General features: G+C 38.7%; 1 protein-coding gene across 1 annotated transcript in view; it reads left to right on the forward strand.

Moving 5' to 3' along the window:
* Nucleotides 1-25,287, forward strand: part of LOC132778895 (macrophage mannose receptor 1-like) — a 41,894-nt gene extending 16,607 nt beyond the window's left edge. The window contains exons 14-30 of the mRNA XM_060782353.2: nt 616-694; nt 3,467-3,605; nt 4,367-4,402; nt 4,505-4,674; nt 4,785-4,852; nt 6,421-6,521; nt 7,681-7,823; nt 8,036-8,150; nt 9,596-9,738; nt 12,245-12,332; nt 12,864-13,096; nt 16,117-16,282; nt 17,927-18,079; nt 19,482-19,592; nt 20,483-20,680; nt 22,174-22,215; nt 23,529-25,287. Coding sequence (XP_060638336.2) covers nt 616-694; nt 3,467-3,605; nt 4,367-4,402; nt 4,505-4,674; nt 4,785-4,852; nt 6,421-6,521; nt 7,681-7,823; nt 8,036-8,150; nt 9,596-9,738; nt 12,245-12,332; nt 12,864-13,096; nt 16,117-16,282; nt 17,927-18,079; nt 19,482-19,592; nt 20,483-20,680; nt 22,174-22,215; nt 23,529-23,770 — 2,227 coding nt within the window. The 3' untranslated portion in view covers nt 23,771-25,287. The remainder of the gene's footprint in view (nt 1-615; nt 695-3,466; nt 3,606-4,366; nt 4,403-4,504; nt 4,675-4,784; nt 4,853-6,420; nt 6,522-7,680; nt 7,824-8,035; nt 8,151-9,595; nt 9,739-12,244; nt 12,333-12,863; nt 13,097-16,116; nt 16,283-17,926; nt 18,080-19,481; nt 19,593-20,482; nt 20,681-22,173; nt 22,216-23,528) is intronic.
* Nucleotides 25,288-25,802: the final 515 nt, after the last annotated feature.

The following is a 25,802-nucleotide window of genomic DNA, read 5'->3' on the forward strand; positions in this document are numbered from 1 at the left end:
GGGAGCTTTTCCTTCACCAACATTTGTGACACTAATGAAGTACTTCCTCATTCTTTGCATGTTTGCTGGAGATTTTTATGGCTTCATAAATTAGTTAAATTTGCCTCTCCGCTTAAGCGGTACCTAAATTTCCTACCTGACAGATGGAACTGTCTTTCGGGCTGCAAAGGTTGACAGACAGTGTTTTTCTAGCATACAACTGGATGTGCCAGAGATAATGTGTATGGTGCCTCCTATGTTACCACGTATGCAAATCTAGATTATATTCCATTTAGGACTATATAATGGCCCCACATAACATTTTATAATTAGGAGGGGTTGCATGTATACACTCTTAGCAGGACTGAAGTTTCCAAAAGCAGATAAGAGAAAATTTAAGTGAGGTTTGCAACCTGTGCTTCGACAAAGCAAGCAATGAGTTAATGTACAGAGATATCAATTTGATCAACTTACAATGGAATTTTTAACTCTGATAAAAAATCATTATTATACCATTTGTTCATCAATATTAATGTATTTACTTAGCTTTCAAGTAATCACCATATCTATTATTAGCTCTTAAAGGATACATACGTTTTGGGGGATGTTTCAGTCTTTTTTTGTTTATATTTTTAGGAGGCACAGAGATGATTGCTGGATTGGTTTAAATACTTTAGATCCTGAGAAAGGATTGGCTTGGACTGATGAATCTCCTGTAAGTAAAGTGTTACTACTAGGGCTGGGCGGTTTCATTTCGTTAATTCGTAATTCGTTAATAATTCGTTAATTTTTTTAATTACAAAACGATAACGAACCATTCTGGAGCAATTTTTTAAAAAAACGAATTTTTAAATAGTTTTGTAAATGCTTCGTATTTCGTTATTGTATTCGTTTCGTTATTGTTTTGAGGTCGTTTCGTTATTATTTCCGCATGTCTGGGGCAAGTTTTATGGTTGTTTTTTGTTTAATTAGTGAAAAAAAATTATAATATCACACCAACAGTCAACAACAGAGGGAGAGGGAAGCTTCAGAAGTTTTTGGAGGTTTTTTAGCGTATTTCGCGGTCGCGTCCGCCATTAACGAATCGATTCGTTATTGTTTCAGAAATCGATTCGTTAATGTTTTGTATTTTTTTCACATTTACGAAATTTTGTAAATATCGAACTTATTAAAAGGAAAATTTTGTAATTATTTTAAATAACGAAACGCAAAACCCCCCAAAAAACGAATCGATTTTAGAAACAAATTTTTCCATTGTTACCCAGGCCTAGTTACTACTGGTATATTGGTGCTATAGTTATTATTAATCCAACAGTGTTAATGTTGGATTGGAAAACGGAAAAGGAAGAGCCCACACAATTAATCATTAGCATCAAATACTTATTTCAATCTGTAAAATTATTTACAGAGCTTCAATTTTAACATGAACAACAACAAGAACATAATAATAATAATAATAATAATAATAATAATAATAATTGTTACCCACCTCTACCATTAAAATGCATATATTAAAATACAGAAAACAAAGATTCAAAGACTGTTAACTTGCACGGAACTATTACATCTAGTTTTAAGAGGGCCAAGAACACTATCATTTTACAATGCCTTTTTCACATTCATGAAAGAGGGATTCTCTGTATTGGCCCTTTGGGATGCATTGGGATGCTGTCCTGTTAGATCTTGCTTTTGTTCTCACAAACTGAGATCATACTCTAGACCACCCTCCAAAGTTTCCATTGTGCCTCTTATAGGAGAACATTACTATCAGCGGGTGCTTGATTTTAGAAACATTTCTCAGTGAGTGTTCATTATCTTAGACGTTGTTGCCTGTTTTTGGTCAAAAGATATTTAGCCGCCTGCACACCTTCTATTTTTATCAGTTTTATACTAATTTATGCAATGCTTTTGATACGAAATAAATAAATAAATATTAGATGCCAAACAAAGACTTCCCATATTGGTATTAAAATGTCAATAGAAATATGGGATGAGAAATACCAGAGCTGCTAAAAAAGTGAACTGGAAAGATCTAGTAATCCATGGATATACAAAAAAGAGGTGCTTGTTGGAAAGAAGCTAACATTAAAGAGCTATGCATTTCCCCCTTTGTTTTTTGCTTTGCCACCTTGGTGCCTGACTTAATGGTGTATGATGTGAAGAAACCATGGAATATTAACTATGAGTACATGTGTGGCTTAAAGTAGGACCAAAAATACAGTATTTATTTACACAGATGGGGTGCTGAGAGTAGAAGTGTACTGAAAGTCACATATAGATCTTTTCAGGATTATGTCCTGAAATCATTTTAATACTTTCTCCCTGATCACATGGGCAGCTTTGCTGGTGTCAGCAAATACACCTGTCAGGACCTCAGTTAATGGTGACCATTAGGCTTGGGTCCAAATCAGTTTGACCAAAAATTATTTGTAATATTTGGTGGTCCATTTCATATAATCTCTGAAAACAGAACTAGGAAGAGGGAACCTAAAAACTTGGCAAAACGGATAAAGAGAGCCAGATTTTATCGGCTACTGGAGAGGATGAGTTAAATCTGCAATATACCTGAGGCAGGGGTCTGCTGCAGGGCTCCTGGAAAAGATGAGATTATTGCAGCGTATTTTTCTCCCTCCCCTGGCAGCAGCAGCATCCATCAATTTCTTTTTGGAAAGTTCCCCTAGGCTCCTCCTCCAGAGAGAGCCCTGCTGGGAACTCATTTTCCCAGCAGCACTTGCATGGGACGGGCATTGTAAAGTCTCTGAGTTCCTTTCGGAGCATGATGGGAGTTAAAGTTTCTGTTTCTCAGCCAATAAATAGCCTGATTGTGTCTATGCTCTGATTGGCTGAGAATGGACACAAACAGTGACTACAATTCTCAGAACCCTCTCTTGCAGTTTGTTTTATTTTTGAAAAAAATGTTATGGAAAAAACTTAAAATAATCATAAAAAATCAGGAAATTGGTGTATTGTTTTGAAATGTGGCAGGCCTGCAGTTGTAAATAGGGTATAAAACTCAGGTAGGTTTCATGCAGATAGGCCTTTAAATGGCTGAGGATTGAGACTTTAAAGTTTCCAATTGTAGCCAATGGGCCAAATCTTTGCCGAATGAAAACGGCAACAACCCTCCCAATTTGAGTAACTTTCTGGTAAACAGAATGGGGGAAAATTGACCCCAAATGGACCCCAAAACAGCATATATTTTGGCCGAATTGCACACCTCTAGCGATCACCAAATGGAACCAAATCATTTTTTGATTGACTGGCCTGTCTAAATCCCACTTGCAGCACTATGGTGGGTCAAGAGCAGAGTGTGTGAACAGATCTGTGAATTCCAGGGCTGGTATGGAGCATTTCTGCTCCAGATCAGCCCCAGATTATGATGTACACGTGGATGAGACATATATTACTGTAAGTATATCTCTTTCCCAAGTGTTACTGCTGGTGGTTTTAGAAAATATGAAACAGAATTTAACTTCTTAATCTATAGGTAGACTATCAAAAGGGAACTGACTGGTCATCACTTTCCCGAAATAACAAACCAGGTTGCAAAATAATACGTACTTATGGATATTGGACAACTGTCCCGTGTGACTCTTTGAAGAAGTGGATTTGCCAAATAAAAAGGGGTAAGACAAATACGTGCTCTGTTGTTTTTTAAACAAAAATTAAGAGCTTCCTTTGCAAGGATTTTAATATCCCATGATCTTTTCAGAGAAGAGTTGAAAAATTGTTCAACATCAACTCCATATAATCTGCATTACAAAATAGGTCAGAGATCAAATTCTTAAATTTTATATCATGTCACATAATAAACTGTAGTACATTTCCTACTTTAGTACACTGAAAGCATTGTATCTTCAATTTATGTTATGTATCTTCAACTTATGACCGATGGTGACTTTCAGGTGAACCTTTCCTGAGGTTTCCTGGTAAGAATGGTTCAGAGAGGGTTTGTTATTGCCTACCTCCAAGACTTGCCCAAGAATTTCCTGATGGTCAAAGCTGTTTGGTGGTGTAATATGTTGCCTTGCAACATGGTGGAGACTCCTCTTCTGAAAATTTTTAAGACTGGATGGTCATCTGTCAGGAGTGTTTTGAGTGTGTGTTGCTGAACAGGATGGCCCTTGTGGTCTCTTCGAACTCTATGGTTCTAGAAAATCACCCAGTGAGTTTCCATATCTGAACAGGAATTTGAATCCTGGTATCTATCCAGAGTCTTTGTCTAACACCAAAACCACTAGGACTCTCATCATACCATTTGTATGTACAGTGTATTATAAAAATATTAAACATTGGAAGCTTTACTGCTATTTAATTAATTAATGTTTGTAAAATGATATAGATTGAACTTGGTTATTTTATAACTAATAATTATTTGATTTTTCAGGTGCACCATTTAAAAAGGAACCAACTGATACTTTTGGTATGTTGGATTATTTCATATACAAATTTTATAATGTATGCAACCTGTACTGAAAACTTACAATAGCAATATATTCATGTAATTTCTTATTTTCTTTTGCAGACTACCTTTACAAAACCATTGAAGATGGCTGGATTGCTTATGAAAGCAATGAGTATTATTTCAGTAATATCACTTTGCCTGCAGAAAAGGCCCAAGAATTCTGCAAGAAGCATGGTGGTCGTCTCACAGTCATTGAGAATGATGATGAAAGAAGGTTTCTGTGGAAATATGTAAGAAATACATATTATAGTGATCGCTATATAATATTAAAACATGATGATGATGATGATGATGATAAGTTTCCTGCTATATTTATTTTCTCTTCTTTTGTACATTTTAGAATGCCTTCCATGGAAAGGAACATAATTCTTATATTGGCTTAATTGTGGGTCTAGATGGAAAATTTGTGTAAGTGAACAATACTTAGATTTAACTCAATTTCTCTTTAATTTTTTTAAATGAAAAGATCTTTATATAAAACTGTAACACAAAGCTGTTAGGAAATAGAACAGGATTCACTAGTAGTTCTATCCTAGGGATGGGCAAACTTTTTTGCTTTAGGGTCATATTTCGGGCCAGGCCAGGAGGGCTGGCCTGGGAAAGATGGGGGACGTTTGCATGCTGAACCCTGCCTCAGACTAGGTTACTTCATGTATTACTATGTCGAAAATACTTCAAAATTCACAGTAGTAAAAGTACAATTCTCATATTATAATTCAACTAAGGCTATACTATTCACAAAATAAGTAACAGACATAAAGAAAAGCATATAGAAACAACCAGTCCTAATAAGTCCTGAAGCTGCAAAAGGTCTTGAGTCCAATACCAGTGGTAGTAAAAAAAATCCAGCTTCCAAATAACGACTTCTATATTAAAGTAGATTCTTCATTAACTCGTAACACCATACATTGTTGTTTCGTTGGTTGCAAAGGACTACACAACCTTGGGCTGTCTTCTTGGCATTATGCCAGAACGTGGGCAAGACAGTTGGTGGCTAGGAGTGTTCTGGAGGGCTCTAAGCTGCCACGTGCCTTCCTCGAGCTACCCTCCTGGCATAAGATTGAGGTTGCTCACACCATTGTTATTCTGGGAGGAGGTGAGACATGCAGTGGCTCAGAGTGTTCCAGAGGACTCTCAGCTGCTGTGTGCCTTCCTTCCTTGTCTTTTTGGCATAAGGACGCAGCGAGCTAATGTGTCCTTATGGCAAGAGGACAGGGAAAATAGGGAGGGCCTGAGGTAAGCACCCAGGAGGCCGCATCCGGCCCCTGGGCCTTAGTTTGCCCTTTCCTGCACTATCCTCATTGAAAGTCTTCTGAATTATGCTCTTAAGGCCCCTCCAATTTTATTTCCAGGAAAATGCACCTAGAAATAAAGTGGAGGGTAATATAGTTGGAACAGGAACATGGTGTGTTCCCAATTTTTTTCCTTTCTCTTCCAATTTTCTTTCCACAATTGGAAAGTCTGTGGTGAGTTTTCAAGAAAAAAATAATGTCTAGAAATTATTTGACTAAAATAACATACTGTAATCTAGCAAATGAGAGAAAAGGCTAGTCCCTCCACAACAGATTGCATGGGAAGAATTGTATAAATGAGCGGACAACTGGGTAGTCACCAGAGCAGGTCCAAGGTGGTCTTGCTTAATTTCTTAATGCGCTATAACATGTAACACAATAACAATGAAATTAACAAGTGGTCATAACTTTGGATAAGCCACAAAGGAGCTGTTAAATAATATCATATAGGAAAAATACTAATCCTACCTAAATAATACCCTACATACATCAAGTAGGACATTTCATTATTCTCAGTTTATTTAATTTATGAGTGGCACATGTGAATTTAAGAGCTAAATCTTCAAATCCAAAAACTAAACCTTTCTTGGATAAACGAGCAAGTACAAAGAAACATCAAATACATACTGTAGATACAATAGACTAAAGTTGTTCTATCTAATATTGTTGTGTAATTTTCTTTAGCTGGTTGGATGGATCTCTAGTAACATATACAGCCTGGGCCCCTGATGAGCCCAACTTCACAAATGATGATGAAAATTGTGTGGTTTTGTATTCAAGCACAGGTAAGTACACCATTGTAATCCCTTTGATATGTGTGCTTGTGGAAATGGAGCAAGGGATGAATAAACATTCGAGTATAAAAATCTATTGCCAGGAGTTATTTAGAGTAACAATAAGAGCAGCTCACACAGTGATTGCTAGAGGTTGGAGAGACAAATAAAAATGGACATTAAGTAACTGGAATTATTATATGACCAATCAAGTGTTGTTATATGTTACTGGAATAATGACTAAGCATGTAACAAGAACAAACAAACAGAAGGACATTACAAATAGATAGAAGGTCTACTTCAACTGGGTGAAAAATGGAGAAGCCAATGATCACAACAAAGAGATAATACAAAGACCAGCGGCTGGAGCGGCTAGATTAGTAGAAATATACTGTGGCTAAGTAACTTCAGTTAAGAACTTCATCTTTGCATCTAATATCCTTCCCTCCACTGAGCAGCAAGGCATTATTTCCTGGATTATGGACTGGTTTGGTTTTCTACTCTGAGCAAGATAGCTTTCCAAGATAGCTTGGCATCCTTTTTTCCTCTACAGTTATAAGTGATGCTAGTCCAGCTGTATTGGTATATTGTATCAACATGGTTCCAGCCTGCCTGTACAACAGTGTAAGCAAGAGAGAGCTTACAAAGGACTACATAATCTTACACATTAAAGACTAAAAGTAGTTTGCCACATATAGATCTAATCATTTATTATTTTTATAGGACATCTCTCTTCTAGCATGCATCTTGTGGCAATGTTTAACAGGTGCCATTGGCATTTTCCTTACAACTACTGATCTGACCCAATTCTACTTCATTTTAACCTGCAATTATTGACACACATAGTGGTTTGAGTAGTGGACCACAATTCTGCTGATCAGGGTTCAATTCCTTGCTTGGCCATGGCAAGTGACAAACTCACAGCCCTAGTAAATCCTTTAATAGGATTGCCTTGTGTGCCTTGAAGGTGCACAAGACCAACAACATTGTGGAAAATAAGCATGATTATATGCCTGTATAGTTTTGTTGATGCTGCTGCTATTATTATTATTATTATTATTATTATTATTATTATTTCATCTAGGACATAAACTTGAAATACTTTGGCTCTATTTTGTGTGAAAGAAGAGAGGTTTAAACTTACCAGCTAATAAAATATGTCTTTATTTAGGTTTATGGAATGATATAAACTGTGGTTCTAAGAATGGCTTCATCTGTGAGAGACACAACCGTTCTGTTGTTTTGCCTGTTGCTCCCACATCACCTGAACCTCTTGGAGGCTGTGCGGAAGGCTGGCTTTTGTTTAATAACAAGGTAATATAGTCACACAAAATAGTCTAGTAACTCACTCTTTTCAAATATTCCACCATGTGCAGTGACTTTTAATATAAATTAATACGCTGTTAATATTTATTTAATAAATATTCGTCTGTTATGCTATTATTCTTTCGTGATGGATGGTGCCAATATTGATTTGACTCTTGACATAATTTGCCATAATTTTGAAGGTTGTTTTTCTTTTCCAGTGCTTCCAAATATTTGGTTTTCATGAAGAAGAGAGGAAAAACTGGACTGCTGCACGTGCTGACTGCAAATCCCGAGAAGGAAATCTGGCCACCATACCAAGCAAAGCTGTTCAAGGTGTGTCTGGATTATTAAAATAGATTGTTCATTTGGGCTTGAACATTTTAAAAATCTAGGACTGCCTATTCAAGTTAACTTCATAGCATAGGAGAAGTCATAATGAGGCTTCTTCCTTCGCTGCTTGGGTTATGTGGCACACACAGAGGGAGCTGGCAATTGGGGCAGTGTTGCGCTACTATAAATATATACTAAAGGCAGTAATGTAGTAGAACTGAAATGATATGCAATAATAGCAGTATTTAATTTTTAAAAAAGAGTCCAATCATGACATAGGAAGTAGAGCAAACAAGGTGTTGAGAATAGCGCTGAAGAACCAATAGTGCAAAAGAAGAAAACAGTGGAACTTGCACTATTAAAGTGCAAATGTGCTGAAAATGCCAGCCTTCAGCCATCTTCGCAAATCGAACAGCCTGAAACAACTGACTAGTGGGATAAGCACTTGAGACATGTAGTCTTAAGTAGAAGATCCCATCTTTTTTTCTCTGCCAGATGTACACTTTACCCCAATTGATTCTGTTTTCACTGCCTTTGGAGAATTATCTTAAGCAATGGGCCCCTGGTGGCACAGTGGATTAAACTGCTGAGCTGCAGAACCTGCTAACTGAAAGGTCAGTGGTTCAAATCCAGGGAACAGGGTGAGCTCCCGCTGTTAGGCCCAGCTTCTGCCAACCTAGCAATTTGAAAACATGCAAATGTGAGTAGATCAATAGGTACTGCTCTGGTGGGAAAGTAACTGTGCTCCATGCAGTCATGCCAACCACATGACTTTGGAGGCGTCTACGGACAACGCCGGCTCTTTGGCTTAGAAATGGAGATGAGCACAATCCCCCAGAGTCAGACACAATCAGACTTAATGTCAAGAGGAAACCTTTACCTTTATCTTAATCAATACATGCCTCTTCTTCTCCTGGGATCAAGCAGTGCACGGGCATAAGTGGCTCCTCAGCAAAATAGCTCAAGTGATTTTTTAAAAATATTGTTATTGTTCCATTCTTGTAAGGTAAGAATGGTGGGAGCTGCAGTTATGGAGGATCAGTTGAGTTGAAGATTTCCTGCATTACAGAATGAATATCCCTTTTCTGAAATGCTTGAGACCAGAACTGCTCTGTATTTTAGACTCTTTATTTTGGAATACTTGTTTATATAGATATCTTTCAAATGGGATCTGAGTCTAAACATAAATTTATGTTTCATATATCTCTTATATCCATGGCCTGAAGGTAATTTTATACATACTATTTTTCACAATTTTGTCTATGAAAAACATTTGTGTACATTAAACCATCAGAAAGCAAAGGTGTTACTATCTCAGCCACCGATGAGGACAGTTTAGGAGTATTTGGGAGTTTGGAAATCTGGATGCTCAACCTGCCCCCCCTTTAAGATGAGAAACATGTAATTGCCACAATGTTATAATAAAATGTTTCTTCTTTTTCACTCAGCTTTCCTCACAGTGCACATAAGAGGCATTCCAAGTGGCCCCTGGATTGGACTGAATGCCATTGCTTCATGGCGAGAATTTTTATGGACAGATGGAAGTGGTGTCTACTATACAAATTGGGCCAAAAGATTTCCAAACTATTTTGTAAGTCATTTTTGCACCCTTGGAGGCAGGATTTATTTGTTGATTTATTAACTTCATTTACATCCTGCCCAAACCATTACAGGCTTTATAAGTGATTACCGCACTTTGAATTGGGACCGGAAACTTATCAGTAGCCAGTGGAGCTGTTTTAATAGCGGTGTCATCCACTTCCTATAATTAGCTCCAGTTAGAGTGTGTTGCAGTAATCCAATCTGGATGTAACTAAGGTGTGGACCACCGTGGCCAAATCAGCCCTCTCGAGGTACAGTCGCAGCTGGCACACAAGTTTTAACTGCAAAGGCCCTCCCTGCTACCGCTGACACTTGAGAATCAAGCATCAGCATTGAGTTCAGAAGGACCCCCGGACTGCAGACCTGCATTCTCATGGCTAGTGTAACCCCATCGGGCACAGATTGCCACTCTATACGCCGATGGGTCTCACAATTGACCAGGAGGACCTCTGTCTTGTCTGGATTTGTTAGCCCTCATCCAGTCCATCACTGGACTTCTTTCCTTCCCTTTCCTTCCCCTCCCCTTTCTCTGTTCTCCAGCTCTGAGAGGGTCTACCTCACAATGTCTCCATGGCAAAATGACTCTCTTCGTGGCTCTTTCCATCCTCCCTTACTTCCCCTCATCCACATGCCACCATTCTTCCCCAATCACAAAGGGCCACTGGATTGTTACTTAGGACCTCATCACACTAGAGCATGGATCCACTATAAAAACTGACCTGTAGTCAACTTCAGTTGGAAGTAGGCCTATGCATTAAGCACAGACTTTAAAGTAGATCTTTAGTGTAAATATAGACTTTAGGAAAATTATGTCCTGTTGATCTTTGCCAGTGGAATAAAAACAAATGCAGGGATAGGGAAAATGCCCTATCTATATATTATTATATTGCACTCTTCATTAGTTATGGTCATCATAGGTAGTGATGATCTTTGCAGAGGATGTGAGTCCCAGCAAGTCTAAATCCTGGCAGATCTGTTTACAACAATGGAACGATGAAAAGTTCTTCCGTATCCAGATCACTGTCATCCCTCCTACTATAGAAAGCCAGGTCAAAAGTGTGTTCTGCATTGTGGGTGGTGCCAAATATTATTTGGGACAGATCCATGATCATTATGGACAGCGTGAAGTCCTGAACTGTTCCTGATTGAGTGATCTTCGTATGAATGTTGACGTTTCCCAGCAAAACAAACAAGGGACACTCAAAAACCACCACTGAGATCAACTCAATAGCTCAGGAAATAAGATTTTTGAACAGTGGCATGGTGGTACACCAAGGCAATCCTAATTTCAGATACAGACACTCAAATCTAGTAGACTTTGGGATTGGAGACCCAGTGAGGGATATGGAATTACAAAGGACCACTGCACTTCCACTTTTCTTACCATGGTAGAGATTAATACAAGGGATATTTTTTAAGTAAGGTCCGTTTGAACATAAGTACACAATGAAAGTTTATTACAAAAAAGTAAATTTATTTTCAGAAAGTACATACTTCATTCTATTTTTTGATATAGTTGACAAGTTTGTTCAAACACTTATCATACCTATGAACCAATTAAAATACCCTCTTCATAAAAACTTGCTTCCTGCTCCAATAACCAAGAGTTCACTCAAATCTTTGGTTTTTGTGGTCCTCTGTTAGGAGTTTCGAGACCCAACGGGAGCACAGTTTCCTAAACTTTAGGTGTTCAGAAACAATGTTGTAAAGCACTGATCTCGACACGTCAGGAAATTCGTTTGAGAGACCTGTTATTGTGAAGCGCCTGTTCTCACGAATCCTCGCTTCAACTGAAGCCACCAAATTGTCTGTAATCAAAGAAGGGTGACCGGAGCGGTCCTCATCATGGACGTTGTCACGGCCATCTTTGAATTGTCGTACCCACTTACGCACTTTGCTTTCACTCATAACAGTATCACCGTACACTTCACAAATCTGTCAATGAATTTCTGCAGCAGGCAGGTTCCTTGCTGACAAAAACCGTATCACTGAGCGAACCTCACATGCGGAGGGTGAGTTGATAGTCTTAAACATTTTTAAAGCACAGAACAGAACCGTACAGGTTAGCTACAGAGCGGAAACTGAGCACAGTTGTTCCCGAGGCATGCTGGTACACGACGCACGTGCTCATTGTGGTATGCATGCGAACTACTAGTGTCTACAACAAAACGGACCTTACTTTAAAAATACCCCTTGTATACCACCTTATCATACCTGCTTCATCTGGCTTATGGCAAGGAAAGAGGGAGCAGCGGAGTGAGTCTGTCACTCCACTCATAGCTCCCTCTTGTGACACTTTCCCCATCACATGGGAAGTGTCACCCTCATTGGAAGGCCCTCCCTTGTTGCCAGGGAAAGCATGTGGTGATTATTTTACCCTGGTTGGGGGTGAAGCCAGAGGCGATGTTGCCTGATGGCTGCCATAACAGTCATGATGCATGATATGAGGCCTTCCATGAAACATATGGTAAACATGGCTCTTGTTCATTCCCTAGGGTGCGTGTGTTTATATGACGGAGGCAGGAATTTGGAAAAATCAAAGGTGTAGCACTAAGAAAAGCTATATCTGTCAAAGAAAGACTGGTAAGTTTTTGAATACATTTAAGCTCAATGGAAAACTTTACACTTTTTAAACAAGTGTTTATTTGAAAGAACCTAACTTCTATGGGTTAGCACCATTACTCCTGGACATCCAAGTATTAATTGAAGCCATTTTGCATGCAAAATAAGTTTTTTTGTTAGGTAGGAACTGTAACATTTAGGAAGCCAATGGAGGAACATTCTCTTGAAAGAATGATATTTTCAATTAAACATTTGATAGATATTATGTTGCTAGATATTATGTTGATCCCTTTTAGGGCTATAAATTAATTAATCTACATAGCATGGTCCAAGTTTTTCTTTACTTAGAACTTTACTATTTCTTTTCTATATGTCCCAATTGAAGTTATTAATTATTTCTATTTTAGACTTCCAGTAATTGGCAATGTTACATAGTATTCAGAATTTCACTGTCAAGTGATATTGATTTTTATTGCTAAGACTGTGTACAGTCTAAAGTTTCAATACAAGAGTTATATATTCCTGCCTTTTCTATTTATTCTTTTGCTACAGATGCTATATTATCTTACCCTGGGACAACAATTTCAGCCTCTGGATATACTCGTTATGGAAATAGCAGCTATTCTCTTGTTAGTCCCAAAATGTCATGGGAAGAAGCAAGAAAAAGGTGTAAATCTGAAAACGCAGAACTTGCCAGCATAGTTGATCCTTATGTCCAGTCATTCATATGGCTACTTATACTTAAATACAATGAGCCTGCCTGGATTGGTCTAAACAGCAATCTGGTAAGAACAAAAGGTTTTCCACAACAAAAAATGTTCTTTGATAAAATTAGTTAGAAATTGCCAGAAAAGGGCCTTTATTATTCAGCTTTATTTACAGCTTTGCACACAATCGGTGAGCAATATATGGTTGTACTTATATCTCTTTTGGCAATTATACTATTTTTAGGAACCTTAATAAAAGTTTGAAAGTGCATCTAAAGCAGGGGGGACTGGGATAGCTAAATAATGCACCAGGCTAAGCCACTTCAACCTCAAATAAATTTGATTTGACAGGTTTAATCCAAGTTTTTAAAATAACCCCAAACACCTGGGGGTCACCCAGACAAGCACCAAAATGCAGAGCCTGTCAGGCTTTTGCTGGAGCCTGATGGGCCCGCATTTATCAGAGGTGTTGAAATGTAAAAGCGAATTAATTCGGAATAACCATGGTTATTCTGAATTAATTAAATAATTGGTTAGATCCGTGTCTTCCTGAAAGTCCTGGGTCTAATGGGATATTGGGTCTGTGGGAACTGACTATTGAGTACTCCTGAGACTACCTGGGGGTCAGTTCCCACAGCCATCCCACATTTTTGGACTCTTGGAACCAAAAGGTGCGAGATGGTACCCACCTTCTCCCCTGGCACCCCACCCCCAAAAGCCCGTAAAATTAAAAAACTTATTGGGCCACCATTAAGCTGTTCCGGCAGTCCTCCTATTGCATAGAAATGTTAAGCCACCGGGAAAGTCCATTTTTTAAGGTGGCATGGAGACTTAAACCCACTGCGGTGTGAGTTTAAGCCCTGTTTGGAAGTCTCCCTGGCCTTTCTCTGAAAGCCCAGATCTTTGGAGGTATGAGGCCTATGTGGACAGACACCTGCAATCGCCATCTGAGATCCCATCTGTCTCTGTCCACAGCCATCCCACTTCCTGAAGCTCAGGCAGTCTGGGGGTGGGTGGGAGGCCACTTCCAGCCTCCCCTCTCTGCCCTCCCTTTTGCCTTGTACTTACCAGCACAAACCTTTGGATGGAGGCTTGGACACTTCCCTCCTGGTGCCCAGAAACAACATCAGAGGGCTTTGGAGGGGAAATTGTCTCTGATTGCTCAAGAAAGGCTTTGATCTTGTTGCTATTCCAGGGCTCACGAGTGAGACTGGTGACATGGATTAGAGGGAAACTATCCCTGTTCTGTTGCCACTGGGTCTGAACAAAATGTCTTTATTCTATAGAACGCACACTTTAAACCCAGTGGGAAGCCGGGGTGCCCGAAGAGAGATTGTTAGAGACTTCCAGAAGTAATGGGCTTTAGAGTTCTTTAAAGGTACAAAAAAGTCTTTATTAAGGAACAAATCTTCAAACAACACTTCAAGGCTTTCTTATACTAGTCTTTAAGAGACTGGCACTGACTTAGTTTAACTATACTACATGAAGAAGAACCCTTTATAATCTCTCCCAGGCCATCCACCGCCTAGGCCTTGCTGGTCTGGGTATAACTGCCGATCCCCAAATGTGTCTGGAAACTGAGTAACCTACCAGACGAAGCTGGAATTCTGTGGTTCTGTAGTGCTGTCCTGTGGGAACTTCAGGGCTGTTTTCCCCTCTGGTGCTGTGAGGCTGAGAGGCTGTGAGCTCTCAGCCAGAGCCTTTGGGACCTTTTCTTTCTGTTTCCCTGGAACTGGATGGTCACTGGATGACCCCTGGATGGTCACTGGATGGACCCCGGATCACCTCTGGATGATCTCCGGATGGCTTTGAGGAATGAAGCCTTTCCTACAGGACAAGCTGATCTGCGTCCTATAGACTGGCTTCCTTGTGCGTGACTGACCAAAATGGTTCCTCTATTTTCCCAAAGCCCAGACTAAGGGGCGGAACCAAAGCTAAATGAAGATGGACAGGGGGCTTGCCCTATGTCTGCAGACTATAACAGGAAGCCACCCTGCTGCAAAATCCCAAGCCTGGGATTGCAAACAAACATTTAGTTCAAAGCAAATACAATTGGAGCTCCTGGAACAGCTGTTCCAGAACACTCCCAGTGATTCTTTTGAAGAGTGTCTGGGGAGTTTGATTGGGGAGGGTTTTAACATGGTACATTGGTATCAGAGTCTTGGGGAAAGCAATGCAATTACATTAAAATAAAGCACGTGAATAACCCATCTGTGTAACCCATTTCCAGTAAAATTGGCCTCCTGCCAGCCTGTAAAGTAGTTATAAGAGGAACTCATTTTGCATTAGGGATAGTCCAGTTTTGCTTATAAACAAGGATACAGGGGCGAGTTTCCCATCCACAATGAGTTTTAGGGAGGGGATATTGAGAAGGGAGCCGGGATACAAATAGGGAGCCTCACATATGACCCCTTCTTCTAAATATGATCCACATGCCAAAGGTTGCCAATCCATGTTTTAAAGATGGTACATACTTAAGAGTTCATAATTATTTTCAGAAATTATCAACATAGACAAAATATATGTGGAGACACGCCCACTTCTGAACTTATCAAAAAATACACCAGTGATTTAGAATATAATAATAATAATAATAATAATAACTTTATTTATATTTTGCCCTATCTCCCCAAGGGGACTCAGGCCAGATTCCAACAAACAAACAAAAAGGCAAAGATTCAATGCCTCAGTACAACAACAAATACAAACATAATAACCTAAAATATTCCCACATATGAAAATCACTTGTAACATGACACCTATAGATTAAATAAAATGTAGAAAGGACAATGCAATATATCTTCTCATTCCCCCTTCCTCTCATCCCTCAGTCACTTTCATCATTCACAGTTCTAGCCTTCACAATCACCTCACACTTTCCTGGCATACATGGTGAGTACCATGCATACTATCCCTCTTGTCTACCCTACCTTGGATCTTAACAGTTGAAAGAGATAAAAGAAATGTGGGGGGAAAGAATTAAAGGAAAAAGAAATATTGGTAGATACTCTTGAGGAAAACTAGTACTGATGCTTTGTTTCTCCATTTGCTAAACCAATCTAAGCAAAGGTCAACTTCTGTGTGCATTTTACTTGTAGACCAATGAGAAATACAAGTGGGTCAGTAACCGAAGACTGGCGTATACCAACTGGGCTGCTGAAGAGCCAAAAGAAAACATTGCCTGTGTCTATTTAGACCTTGATGGTCACTGGAAAACAGGAACTTGTGCTGAAAAATACTTCTCTGTTTGTGAGCAGTATCATGGTAAGAAAAGCAACATAGTTTTTACCCATCCATTTGAAAGAATCAGGATGTAGACGTAAGGCAAGATGGAGTCATATTTTATTAATTATCCACAGGGATCTTCATTAAGCAGCATGAATTTACACTTAGACTGGATGTATACTGCCATATAATGCAGCTTTGAACTGCATTATATGGTCAGGGTAGACCCATAAAATTCTGTTTAACTGCATTGAACTGCATTATATGGTATTGTAAACCCAGCTTTAGTCTTAGGACCCTTCCACACAGCCATATAATCCAGAATATCAAGGCAGATAATCCACATTATCTGCTTTGATCTGGATTATATGAGTCTACATTCAATCAAGATAAACTATATTTATTTGGCAATATAAAAGGGGCCTCAGACCAACCCCCAGAGTTGATTCCCTCATAACTTGAAGGGCATATCACAGCAACCCCTTTACCTCATGAGTTCACCATTTTTATCCATTTTTATTTTACACTATGTGCATCCATCAATCTGCCATGAACAAGGAATAAATCTCTCTCCCTCACTCGCCACCACCAAAAGATACATAATGTACCTCTACAAAATCCCACGAACCAGTTTAGCACTGCAGACTCCATTTTACAAAAACACTGAGTTTCTCAAACACAGAACAATAAACTCAACATCATAACAATGCTCTGGCTATATAAAATGCCCAGTTGAATGAGAAAGTTGCCACTGCTAAATTCAGTAGTTGTAGTCATCTCCCCCCGCCCCCTCACTAGTATTTTACATTGTATTTGCTTGACTTCATTTTTCTGGTTAAATAGTTTTACAATCTCTTATTTAGTAATATCATTGTTGTTATTTTTATGATGTTACATAAATTGCTCTGGAATTTTGTGTCATTCATGTTACAAAGGAAGAAAGGAAGACATGAGTTCATCTAAGTCAGTGGTTCCCAACCTGTGGTCCATGGACCACCAGTGGTCTGCAAGAACTAAAATATGGTATGCGGTCTCACTGTTACTACACCATTGCAACTAGAGCAACTGGTCTCGCAAAACCCTCTTATCATGCTGAAGCTGATTAAATATGGCTTTCTGTGGGTGAGCAGATTTTCTATCCAATTGAATTTTCCGAATGAGTATCCCAAATAACCAAATTGAATCTAAAGTTGACCAAAAATTATTTGTAACCCTTTCAATACTAATGTTGAACAGTGGTTCCTGGTCAAAGTGGTCCTTGGTCAAAGTGGTCCCTGGTCAAGTGGTCCCTTGTCAAGTGATCCCTGGTCAAAAAAAGGTTGGGAACCAATGATCTAAGTGTAAATCTCCATAAGCTCAAAGTACTGACTTGATTTCAGCACTTGACTTCCTATTTTTCAGTTCTAACTGAGCTGAATGAGCTTGAGTCTCAAACATAGTGTCTAGCAAAATGAGACTCAAGAATAGTATCTAGTCAGATCAACAGAGACTCTATGCTACAAAAATAAATGCACACTTACAGCACTAAATTCAACCAAGAGCTAATGGAACTAGGTAAGTGTGCTATTAAAAATTATACATATTTAGTTCTGGGTAGAGACTTAGACTCACTACTGAATTTGACCTTATCTATACTATTACAGGAAGGAAAGTATTATTTTAAAAATATTTGTTTCATTGCAGGTATATTCCCAACAGATCCTCCTGAGGCCCCAGGAAGATGCCCTGGATCAAAAGACCACCACAGACCTTGGATTCCTTTTCGGGTTCATTGCTATGCCTTCTACTCCATCTTCGAATCCTGGCCTGATGCATCTGTGAGATGTTCTCATTTAGGTGGGTCATTTTAATAACAGTACTGTTTTCTTCCTTGGGAATTCTTAGCTAATTTGCAAACCAGTGCTACACTGTTTTTTTGTTTAAAGAAAATATTTTAAAAATATATGTTCCTGTAGCCACTTTTTTCCCCATCCTACATCTCCACCATTTCTTGTTCTGCTATTTCTTCTTCCCCTTCAATAGGATGTATATTCTCTATTTCATTCAGAAGAGTGTTATCACATATCCGCTGTAAGAATTACTTGGTTTGAAATCCCCTACTTTAAAGGCTGCACAGTGAACACAGCATTGGGAGCACATTGGCCTTTTGAATATTATTCTCTCTTTTCATATTATATTTTTATTTATTCGATTTTCTGTCTGCCAGGGACTTCATAATGATGTGCAATAAAAATGTTTTTTTAAAAAACTTAAGAACAGATGGAGTAACACAGTTTTGATCACATGTCAGAAGCTCAATTAGAATGGAGCTAATCTGGCTTCTCTTGAAAGGGAGTCTCATAATGAAGTGCTGCTTCATAGAAAGCCTATCAACCTAATCTCTCAAGGTGGTGTGGTATGCAATATTTCCTTTACTGAAGACCTCAGCTTTCGACGGGCTCACAAGAGAAGCAAACTTTTACATATATTGATCCAAAGATGTGTAAGACTTTGTGACTCAAAAGTACACCCTTGGATTGATCTCTTAAATTATTTGTAAGCCAGTTTAGTTGATTCAGGATGGGTGTCTTACAGCCTCTAAATTACATGAGAACAGTATGGCCACCAGCTTTGTACTAGCTTCCAATCAATGTTGAAGAGCAGTTTATTGACATATTTTAGATCCCTGTGGATCTCTGTGAACAAATTCATCTTCCCAGGGAAGGGGCATGGCCAATAAGCCAACTGAAATTGGACCAAGGTAACTGCAGCCATTTGAAGAGCAATGTAGAGAGCAAAACAAAAACAAAAAAACAAAAACTGTGATTCTTCATCAGGAGAGCATCCCCATGCTGCAAATCCACTGAATAATTAGTGATCCCAGTCCCATCCTGGCTTTCCTGATAGTGAGATTTCTGGATTGTCTGAATTGGCCTTCAACTTGTTCAACCACATCTAATGTCTCGGTATCTTTGTGTCAATGTTTCCATCATCTTCTTAACTTGAGAAAAAATAGAGTAATATAACTGGGACTGATCACCATATTGATGAAATCTACCACCAATATTTTTTATAATCTTTCCCAGGGTTTTCATGTAAATGTTGTAAATCATAGTGGAAAATGCTGAAGAACATCATAAAATATCACTAGGATTGTTTTAGAAGATGGGAGTCAGCATGTTCCAGTGGTTTGGATGGTAGATTAGAACTGTTGTATTTTATAAAGATTAATAAATAATGCCTTTCTAATATTTCTCAGGTGGCACTTTGACTTCAATAGAAGATTCAGCTGAACTGGATTTTTTGCTGGACCATACCAAGCATCTCAGTCAAGCAAACTTTTGGATAGGCTTGTTCAGAAATGTGGATGGTAATTTCACCTTCAATATTTATCTGTACTGCATTATGTCAGAATAATGATGTTATTGTGAAAGACCTTAGAAAGTAATACAGGAAGTGGAAATTGAACTTGTAGGCAATTTGCTTCAGTTTGGTTTTATGAGCCTTCTCACCAAGTGTGCAGAAGAAGGCTCATCAATTTTCCAGAATTTCTGTCTTGCCTCTTACAACCTCATCAGATGGGTGGTTTCCCTGTCTCTGCGCACTGCTGGCATGCTGCCAGGATGGAGTCCACCAGAGCTCATCAAATGATGCAGGGCTACTTCTTGCAGGGCTCTGTGCCAGCAGCTTGCTGGCAGCCTGCAGAGATGGACCCAGGGACAACACAGAAGGACCCATGCTACCCCACAGTTTCCCCCACTGTCCCCTGGCTTCTGGACCCCATGTGATGAGAACCTGAGTATTGCCACATAGGTACTGCTGATGATAGTATATAAAGCAATCTTATTGTGCAGTCTGTTGTAGTTTTGGTTTCACTTTCCACCTATCCACTTCTTAGCACCAATCACAGCAGACGTAAAGGTCTACCCCCACCTCCCTTATTAATTCAAAGACTCACAGAAGGAAAGAGTGATTTTGATATGGATGAAGAACATTACCATATAAAAATATCAGGTTATTTCCCTTCATTATGTAATTCACCTTTCCCTTTGCATTGATCATCTGTTGCATTTATCATCTATTTATGTGTCCCTATCTCTCCCAACAACATATGTGATTACAACACACACACTTTTCTCCCCTTGGTGAAAAAACTTTACAGACAATAGGCCCATGTGTATTCTTAAAATGTATTTTAAAATCTATTTACAACCACAATGTGATTTTTTTCTGGTTTTGATCATTTCTTTTTAAAATTAGGAGAATGGATATGGGAAGATAACACCAAAGTGGATTTTGTGAACTGGAAAAATGGACCACCTGCAGCTTATAACAGAACTTATGATTACAATATTGTATTTCAAGATCAGTGCATTTTCATAAATGGACATAATGGCGAATGGCTTGGTGAAAACTGTAACTATCCAAGAAAAGGATTTATTTGTAAAACACCCAAGAGTAAGTCTTTATTGCTGTGATCTGTTGTGAATGTAGCAGTGACTTTAATAAAACTTGAACCAAAATAAGGAACTAGGGCATTCCAGAGGAAGGTTCTTTAAGCTAGCAATTAGAAGTGGGCAGAGTGACAGCGGCCCCATCTACACTGCAATATATGGTATGTGTAGACTCTTATAATGCAGTTCAATGCAGTTAATCTGCGTTATATGAATCTACATGGCCCATATAATACAATTTCAGACTATTATATCACAATGTAGATGAAGCCAATGAATGAAAGCATCATATGGAACAGCTCCTAGAGAATGGCCCTAAATGGCAAAGATGGTCAAGGGCCACTTAAATCAGCATTAAACCAAAAGAAGCCTGCATCCCTAAGGATGCTGGGAATTATTTAAGGCTGTCATTACAATAGTCAAACTTTGTGCTGGTGTAAATCACCTTCACCATCAACCCTTTTCTACTCTAGTGGCTCAGGCAGCAGATTAGGATTCTTGTAACAGTAGAAGTACCTTATCTTAACCCCTTAAATCTTATGAGGTATTTCTCTAACACCTGGACCCTAGTTTAATCATTATGAAATGCATGCTGTTTCATCACCATATCTTTGCCATAAGAGTTCTGAACAGGTATTGATGTACCGCTACTGCCTGGGTGAGAGGTTTTCTAAATAGGTATTTTATTAATTTCAGAGTAGAATGAAAAGATCTTTAGAACCAGCAATACAAATGTACTGAACAGATGAGTACACCACTCAATATATATGCAGCAGATAGACCTGCAGGTCCTCTCTACACTAAGTAAACAGTAATCTCTACAATAAGCAAAGGTTGCATAAACTGACCCATTATTGTACTCATATTTCCAAAAATGTGTATCCAAACTTTGATTTTGTGTGCGTTCTCCACCTTGTATTATGTAGCCGAGTAACAGAGAAATTATTGAAGGGTAATGGAACCCACAAAGATGTGGAATTTAAAATATTTTTGTAATCATCCAAAATATCTCAGTTGTCAGCTAATAAAATCTGACAGTGCTTGGCCAGAAAGATTTCAAGCCAAACCTTCATTTAGCCCATAACCAACTGTGCAAAATTCACAAGTGGCTTTTGTGTGCAGAAAACATTATTTTTTGCATTGAAAATAGTATATCAATGCAGAAATATTATTTCCTGCACAGAAAATCTTGTTTTCTTTAGCAAAAAAACCCCCTGATAACTGATCATTTGTTCTTCATAAATTTTACACATGGTTAATTTGCATAGAATATATATTTTCAAAAGAGAATAAAACTAGAATGATGTTTTTAAAAAATCCAAGATTCTGTTCGCTTATAGATTGCAAAGGTTTAGGGAACAGAATCTTGGATTTTAAAAAATGCATTCTAGTATTATTCTCTTTTGAGAATATATATTTTAGAATTTATTCATGGCTGTGCCATTTGCTGCAAGACAAATTTCATTATACTTTATAAGTCTTTTTTTTATTTTGCAGTTCTTGAAGAGCCACATGTGACCCCTACAGTTGGTGATGAAGGTAAGACTGTTTCATGACTGTTTCATTCATTTGTATGAGCAGTACTACCAGACCAAAGGTTTTCAAAAGTGAACTCTTGACTGAAATATAGGAAAAAAGTGTGGAAGTAAATCGCAGCAAAGTTATTCAGGAGCTTTTTTACAGAGGGCGCATCCAGACAGCCCCTTTATTGCAGTAACTCCTGCAAAGAAAGGGCTGTCCACATGACTTCCTGGACAATCCTGAATTAATTTGCTACAAACCAGGAAAACCCTGGTTTGTAGCAAATTAATTAGATAGAGGATTTATTCTGCACCTTCTGGAAGGCACGGGATAAACCCACTATTTCCGGTTTCTGACCTGCAGTCCAGACACCATTTCCACAGTTTTCCGGACTAAAATCGTCCAGAAAACTGTGGGAATACCCACCCACCCTCCCCCAGAGCCCTCAAACCCCTTTGAAAAGTAAAGAATGCTTACCCGGCCTCCAGTACACTCTTGCAGCAGCTCTCCCAGCACATAGAAATGACATGCCAAGAGAGTGGGGCGGGGGGAGGAGCGATTTTCCTCCCTCCCCCCTCTCCTGGTGAGTCATTTCTACATGCCAGGGGAGCTGCAGCAGGAGTGTACTGGAGGCTGGGTAAGTTTACATTTCAAAGGGTATTTGGGGTGCATTAGGGGAGAGGGTTAGGGTTTCCAGATATTCTCATGGTCTAGTCATGGACACCCACCCCAGAAAGTGCACATCCCCCAGGAACATCTGCATTTTTAAAACGCGAATGTTCCTGGGACAACTGCCTGTCTGGAACCATCCAGGGTCATAGAATCATAGAATTGTTGAGTTGGAAGGGACCTCGTGGGCCATCCAGCCCAATCCCCTGCCACGAAGCAGGAAATTGCATTCAAAGCACCCCTGGGAGAGGTTTATAATGTTTGGCATGCAGGAGCTGTTGTTATGTAGTTCATTTCTGGGGGGAAATCCAAAATATCTGAACTGGGTTATCTGAGTCCACAGTGCCATATAACCCAGTTCAAAGCAAATAATGTGGGATTTTATACAGCTGTGTGGAAGTAGCCTATATCCACACCTGCCATATAATCCAGTTAAATGTGGATTTTATGCAGCTGTGTGGAAGAGGCCTGAGTTTACACTGCCATATAATCCAGTTCAAAACAGATAATCTGGATTTTGTATGGCCGTGTAGATGGGGCTTTCCTTGCCAGTGTTGTATTTGACCTTTGGGTTGGAAAGAGTTGTGTAATATAAAGGGAATTCAACATTTCCTATAGTACAAGATATTTAAACCTTTGGATATTTTTTTTTTCATCCACAGAGCACATGACAAAACATACCACAAACACAGTGGCCATCATCCTGGTTCTTCTTACTCTTGCTGCTGCAGGAGTCACAGCTTATGTGTTCTACAGGAGAAGAAGGAGGCAACCACAAACCCTGAATGGGTTTGACAACTCCTTGTATAATAAGGACAATGTGGTTATCAATCAGAAAGACCCAGAATCGCTTGTGGATAACAATGAGGAGAGATTGACAAGTTTCAGGGGCAGTCCTAGTTAATACAATAGGATTTATATCTAAGTAAAAGGATACTTGCACCATTGTAAACATTTGGAAAATAGTCCGCTTAAGCAGTAACTCTCTGCAGCAGAATGGGCAAGCCTCTGGAGCAACAACGTTGGTAAATTTGATCCATTGCTGTACATGTTTGCATCTCAACACTTGATTCGGGCCTAGATGGGACTCCCATCCAAACAGGAAGAGCATGGATTTGTGTTTGTTGAAGGACATGGAGTCTTTAGAAGGGTTGAAGGACCACTCAGGATGTGGAATGTTCATAGAAAATGTTTGATAGTACAATGTGAGTAGAAGTCTGCTTCAGCTTGCACACTTTATTTTTTGATATTATCAAAGTATCAGAGCTGTATGTTTTCTGTTTCCTTAAATGGTACAAAGGATTATTTCCTCTTTGGGGTTTTTTATTTATCCTTCTCCCACACACACATGCACCCCTCAATATATTCTTCCATTTCATTCTGACACTTTTCTTGTTGCCAAGGACGAAACAGAAAACACTAGTATTGGTTCCAAAATTTCCATATATTTCTCTCAGGTAGTATCCAAGGACGAAAGCCTTAAAACAACAACTGTATGAGTGAATAATCAGAAGGGGGACAATAAATTAAGAAGAATAAACATTCAAAAAATTAAGGAGAATTAAAATCTGGTTCTGTTTGTGTGATTGCATGATGAAACCAATTGCATAATTGGCTTTTTTCATCAAATTTAAAAGTGTATACATATTCATCAATCCACTATCCTACTTTGGTAACTTCTGTATGTTTTAAAGCATGGGAATGACACCTTACACAAACATTTTGGGACCTTTTTCTTGTTCCAAAAAGGCTGCTCTTGTATGTGCTACATGAATAAAGCATGTGTAAAATTGTTATTATGTACCTTCAAGTTGTTTCCAACTTGTGACTACCCAAAGCTAAGCTTGCCACGAGGTGTTCTTATTGGAATTTGTTTAGAGGTGATTTTCCCTGGCTTTTCTTTTAGGCGGAAAGAGTGTCTTGCTCAAGGTTGCCCTTGGGTTTCTACGGCAAAGCAGGGATTAATACTTTGGTCTACAGAGTTGTGGTCCAACACGCAAACTACTATAACGTGCTGGCTGTAACTTAAACTTATTCTTATTCATAATTATTTATGTAAATTGTATTCAAAAGCAATCAGAACATGTGTTAGTGGGCACATGTGGTATAGAGACTACAGTTTGTCCTTGGGGAAGAAGTGCTCTAGTTATATTCCCTTGAATGCTATAAAACAAACTGTTTTTCCTCCTGATCAACTGGTAAAATTTTAAAAACTTTTAAATATTGCTTCTTTTTTTCCAGTGAATTGTGTGAAAGCTTCAGCTCCAGAAACAAAATATGCATGTGTAGGCCACTGGCTGTGTAAAAATGTAATGGTTCCATAAATTATAAAATTATGCATTTCTTTATTGTATGTTATCTTTGTACAATTCTGTATAGACTTAAGGCATCTGAGAGCCTGTTAGGCTTTTTATCAATAAATCATTCATTCATAGAGGACCTTGCAATTAGTTTCCTGGTTTTTCCACTGATTTTATCTAGTGCATCACAGTTTTTACTTTCTGTGTATTTGGTTACTCAATCAGTTTTGCAGTCTTGCCATTCAGTACAACAGTTGCATTGCCCAATAAACACACAACTGTGTATGTGGAAATTTGGACTGTACAACAAATACAGAAGGTTGGTCTCCAGTTTCCTTCTGAGGATTCTTCAAATTTCTGCATGTTTTTCTCTACACTAGGGTTATCTCAGATCCTAAGAAAAATACAGAATACAAAGCGATTCTAGTACTCCATTTTTACAAGATATTTACTATTTGCATCAAAAACAACTGCAATATTGTCCATTTAATATTTATTACCTATATGCTATTTTCTGTTAATATCTTGTTAGTTGTGGAAGTATGGCACACAACTTTGCTATTTCCTCCAACCCGGTCCCTGAACCATTTACACCGCAGTTAACTCAGAACTATCAACTGCTATGTAATCTGGATT

This window comes from Anolis sagrei, chromosome 6 (assembly GCF_037176765.1).
Source record: "Anolis sagrei isolate rAnoSag1 chromosome 6, rAnoSag1.mat, whole genome shotgun sequence".
NCBI lineage: Eukaryota > Metazoa > Chordata > Lepidosauria > Squamata > Dactyloidae > Anolis > Anolis sagrei.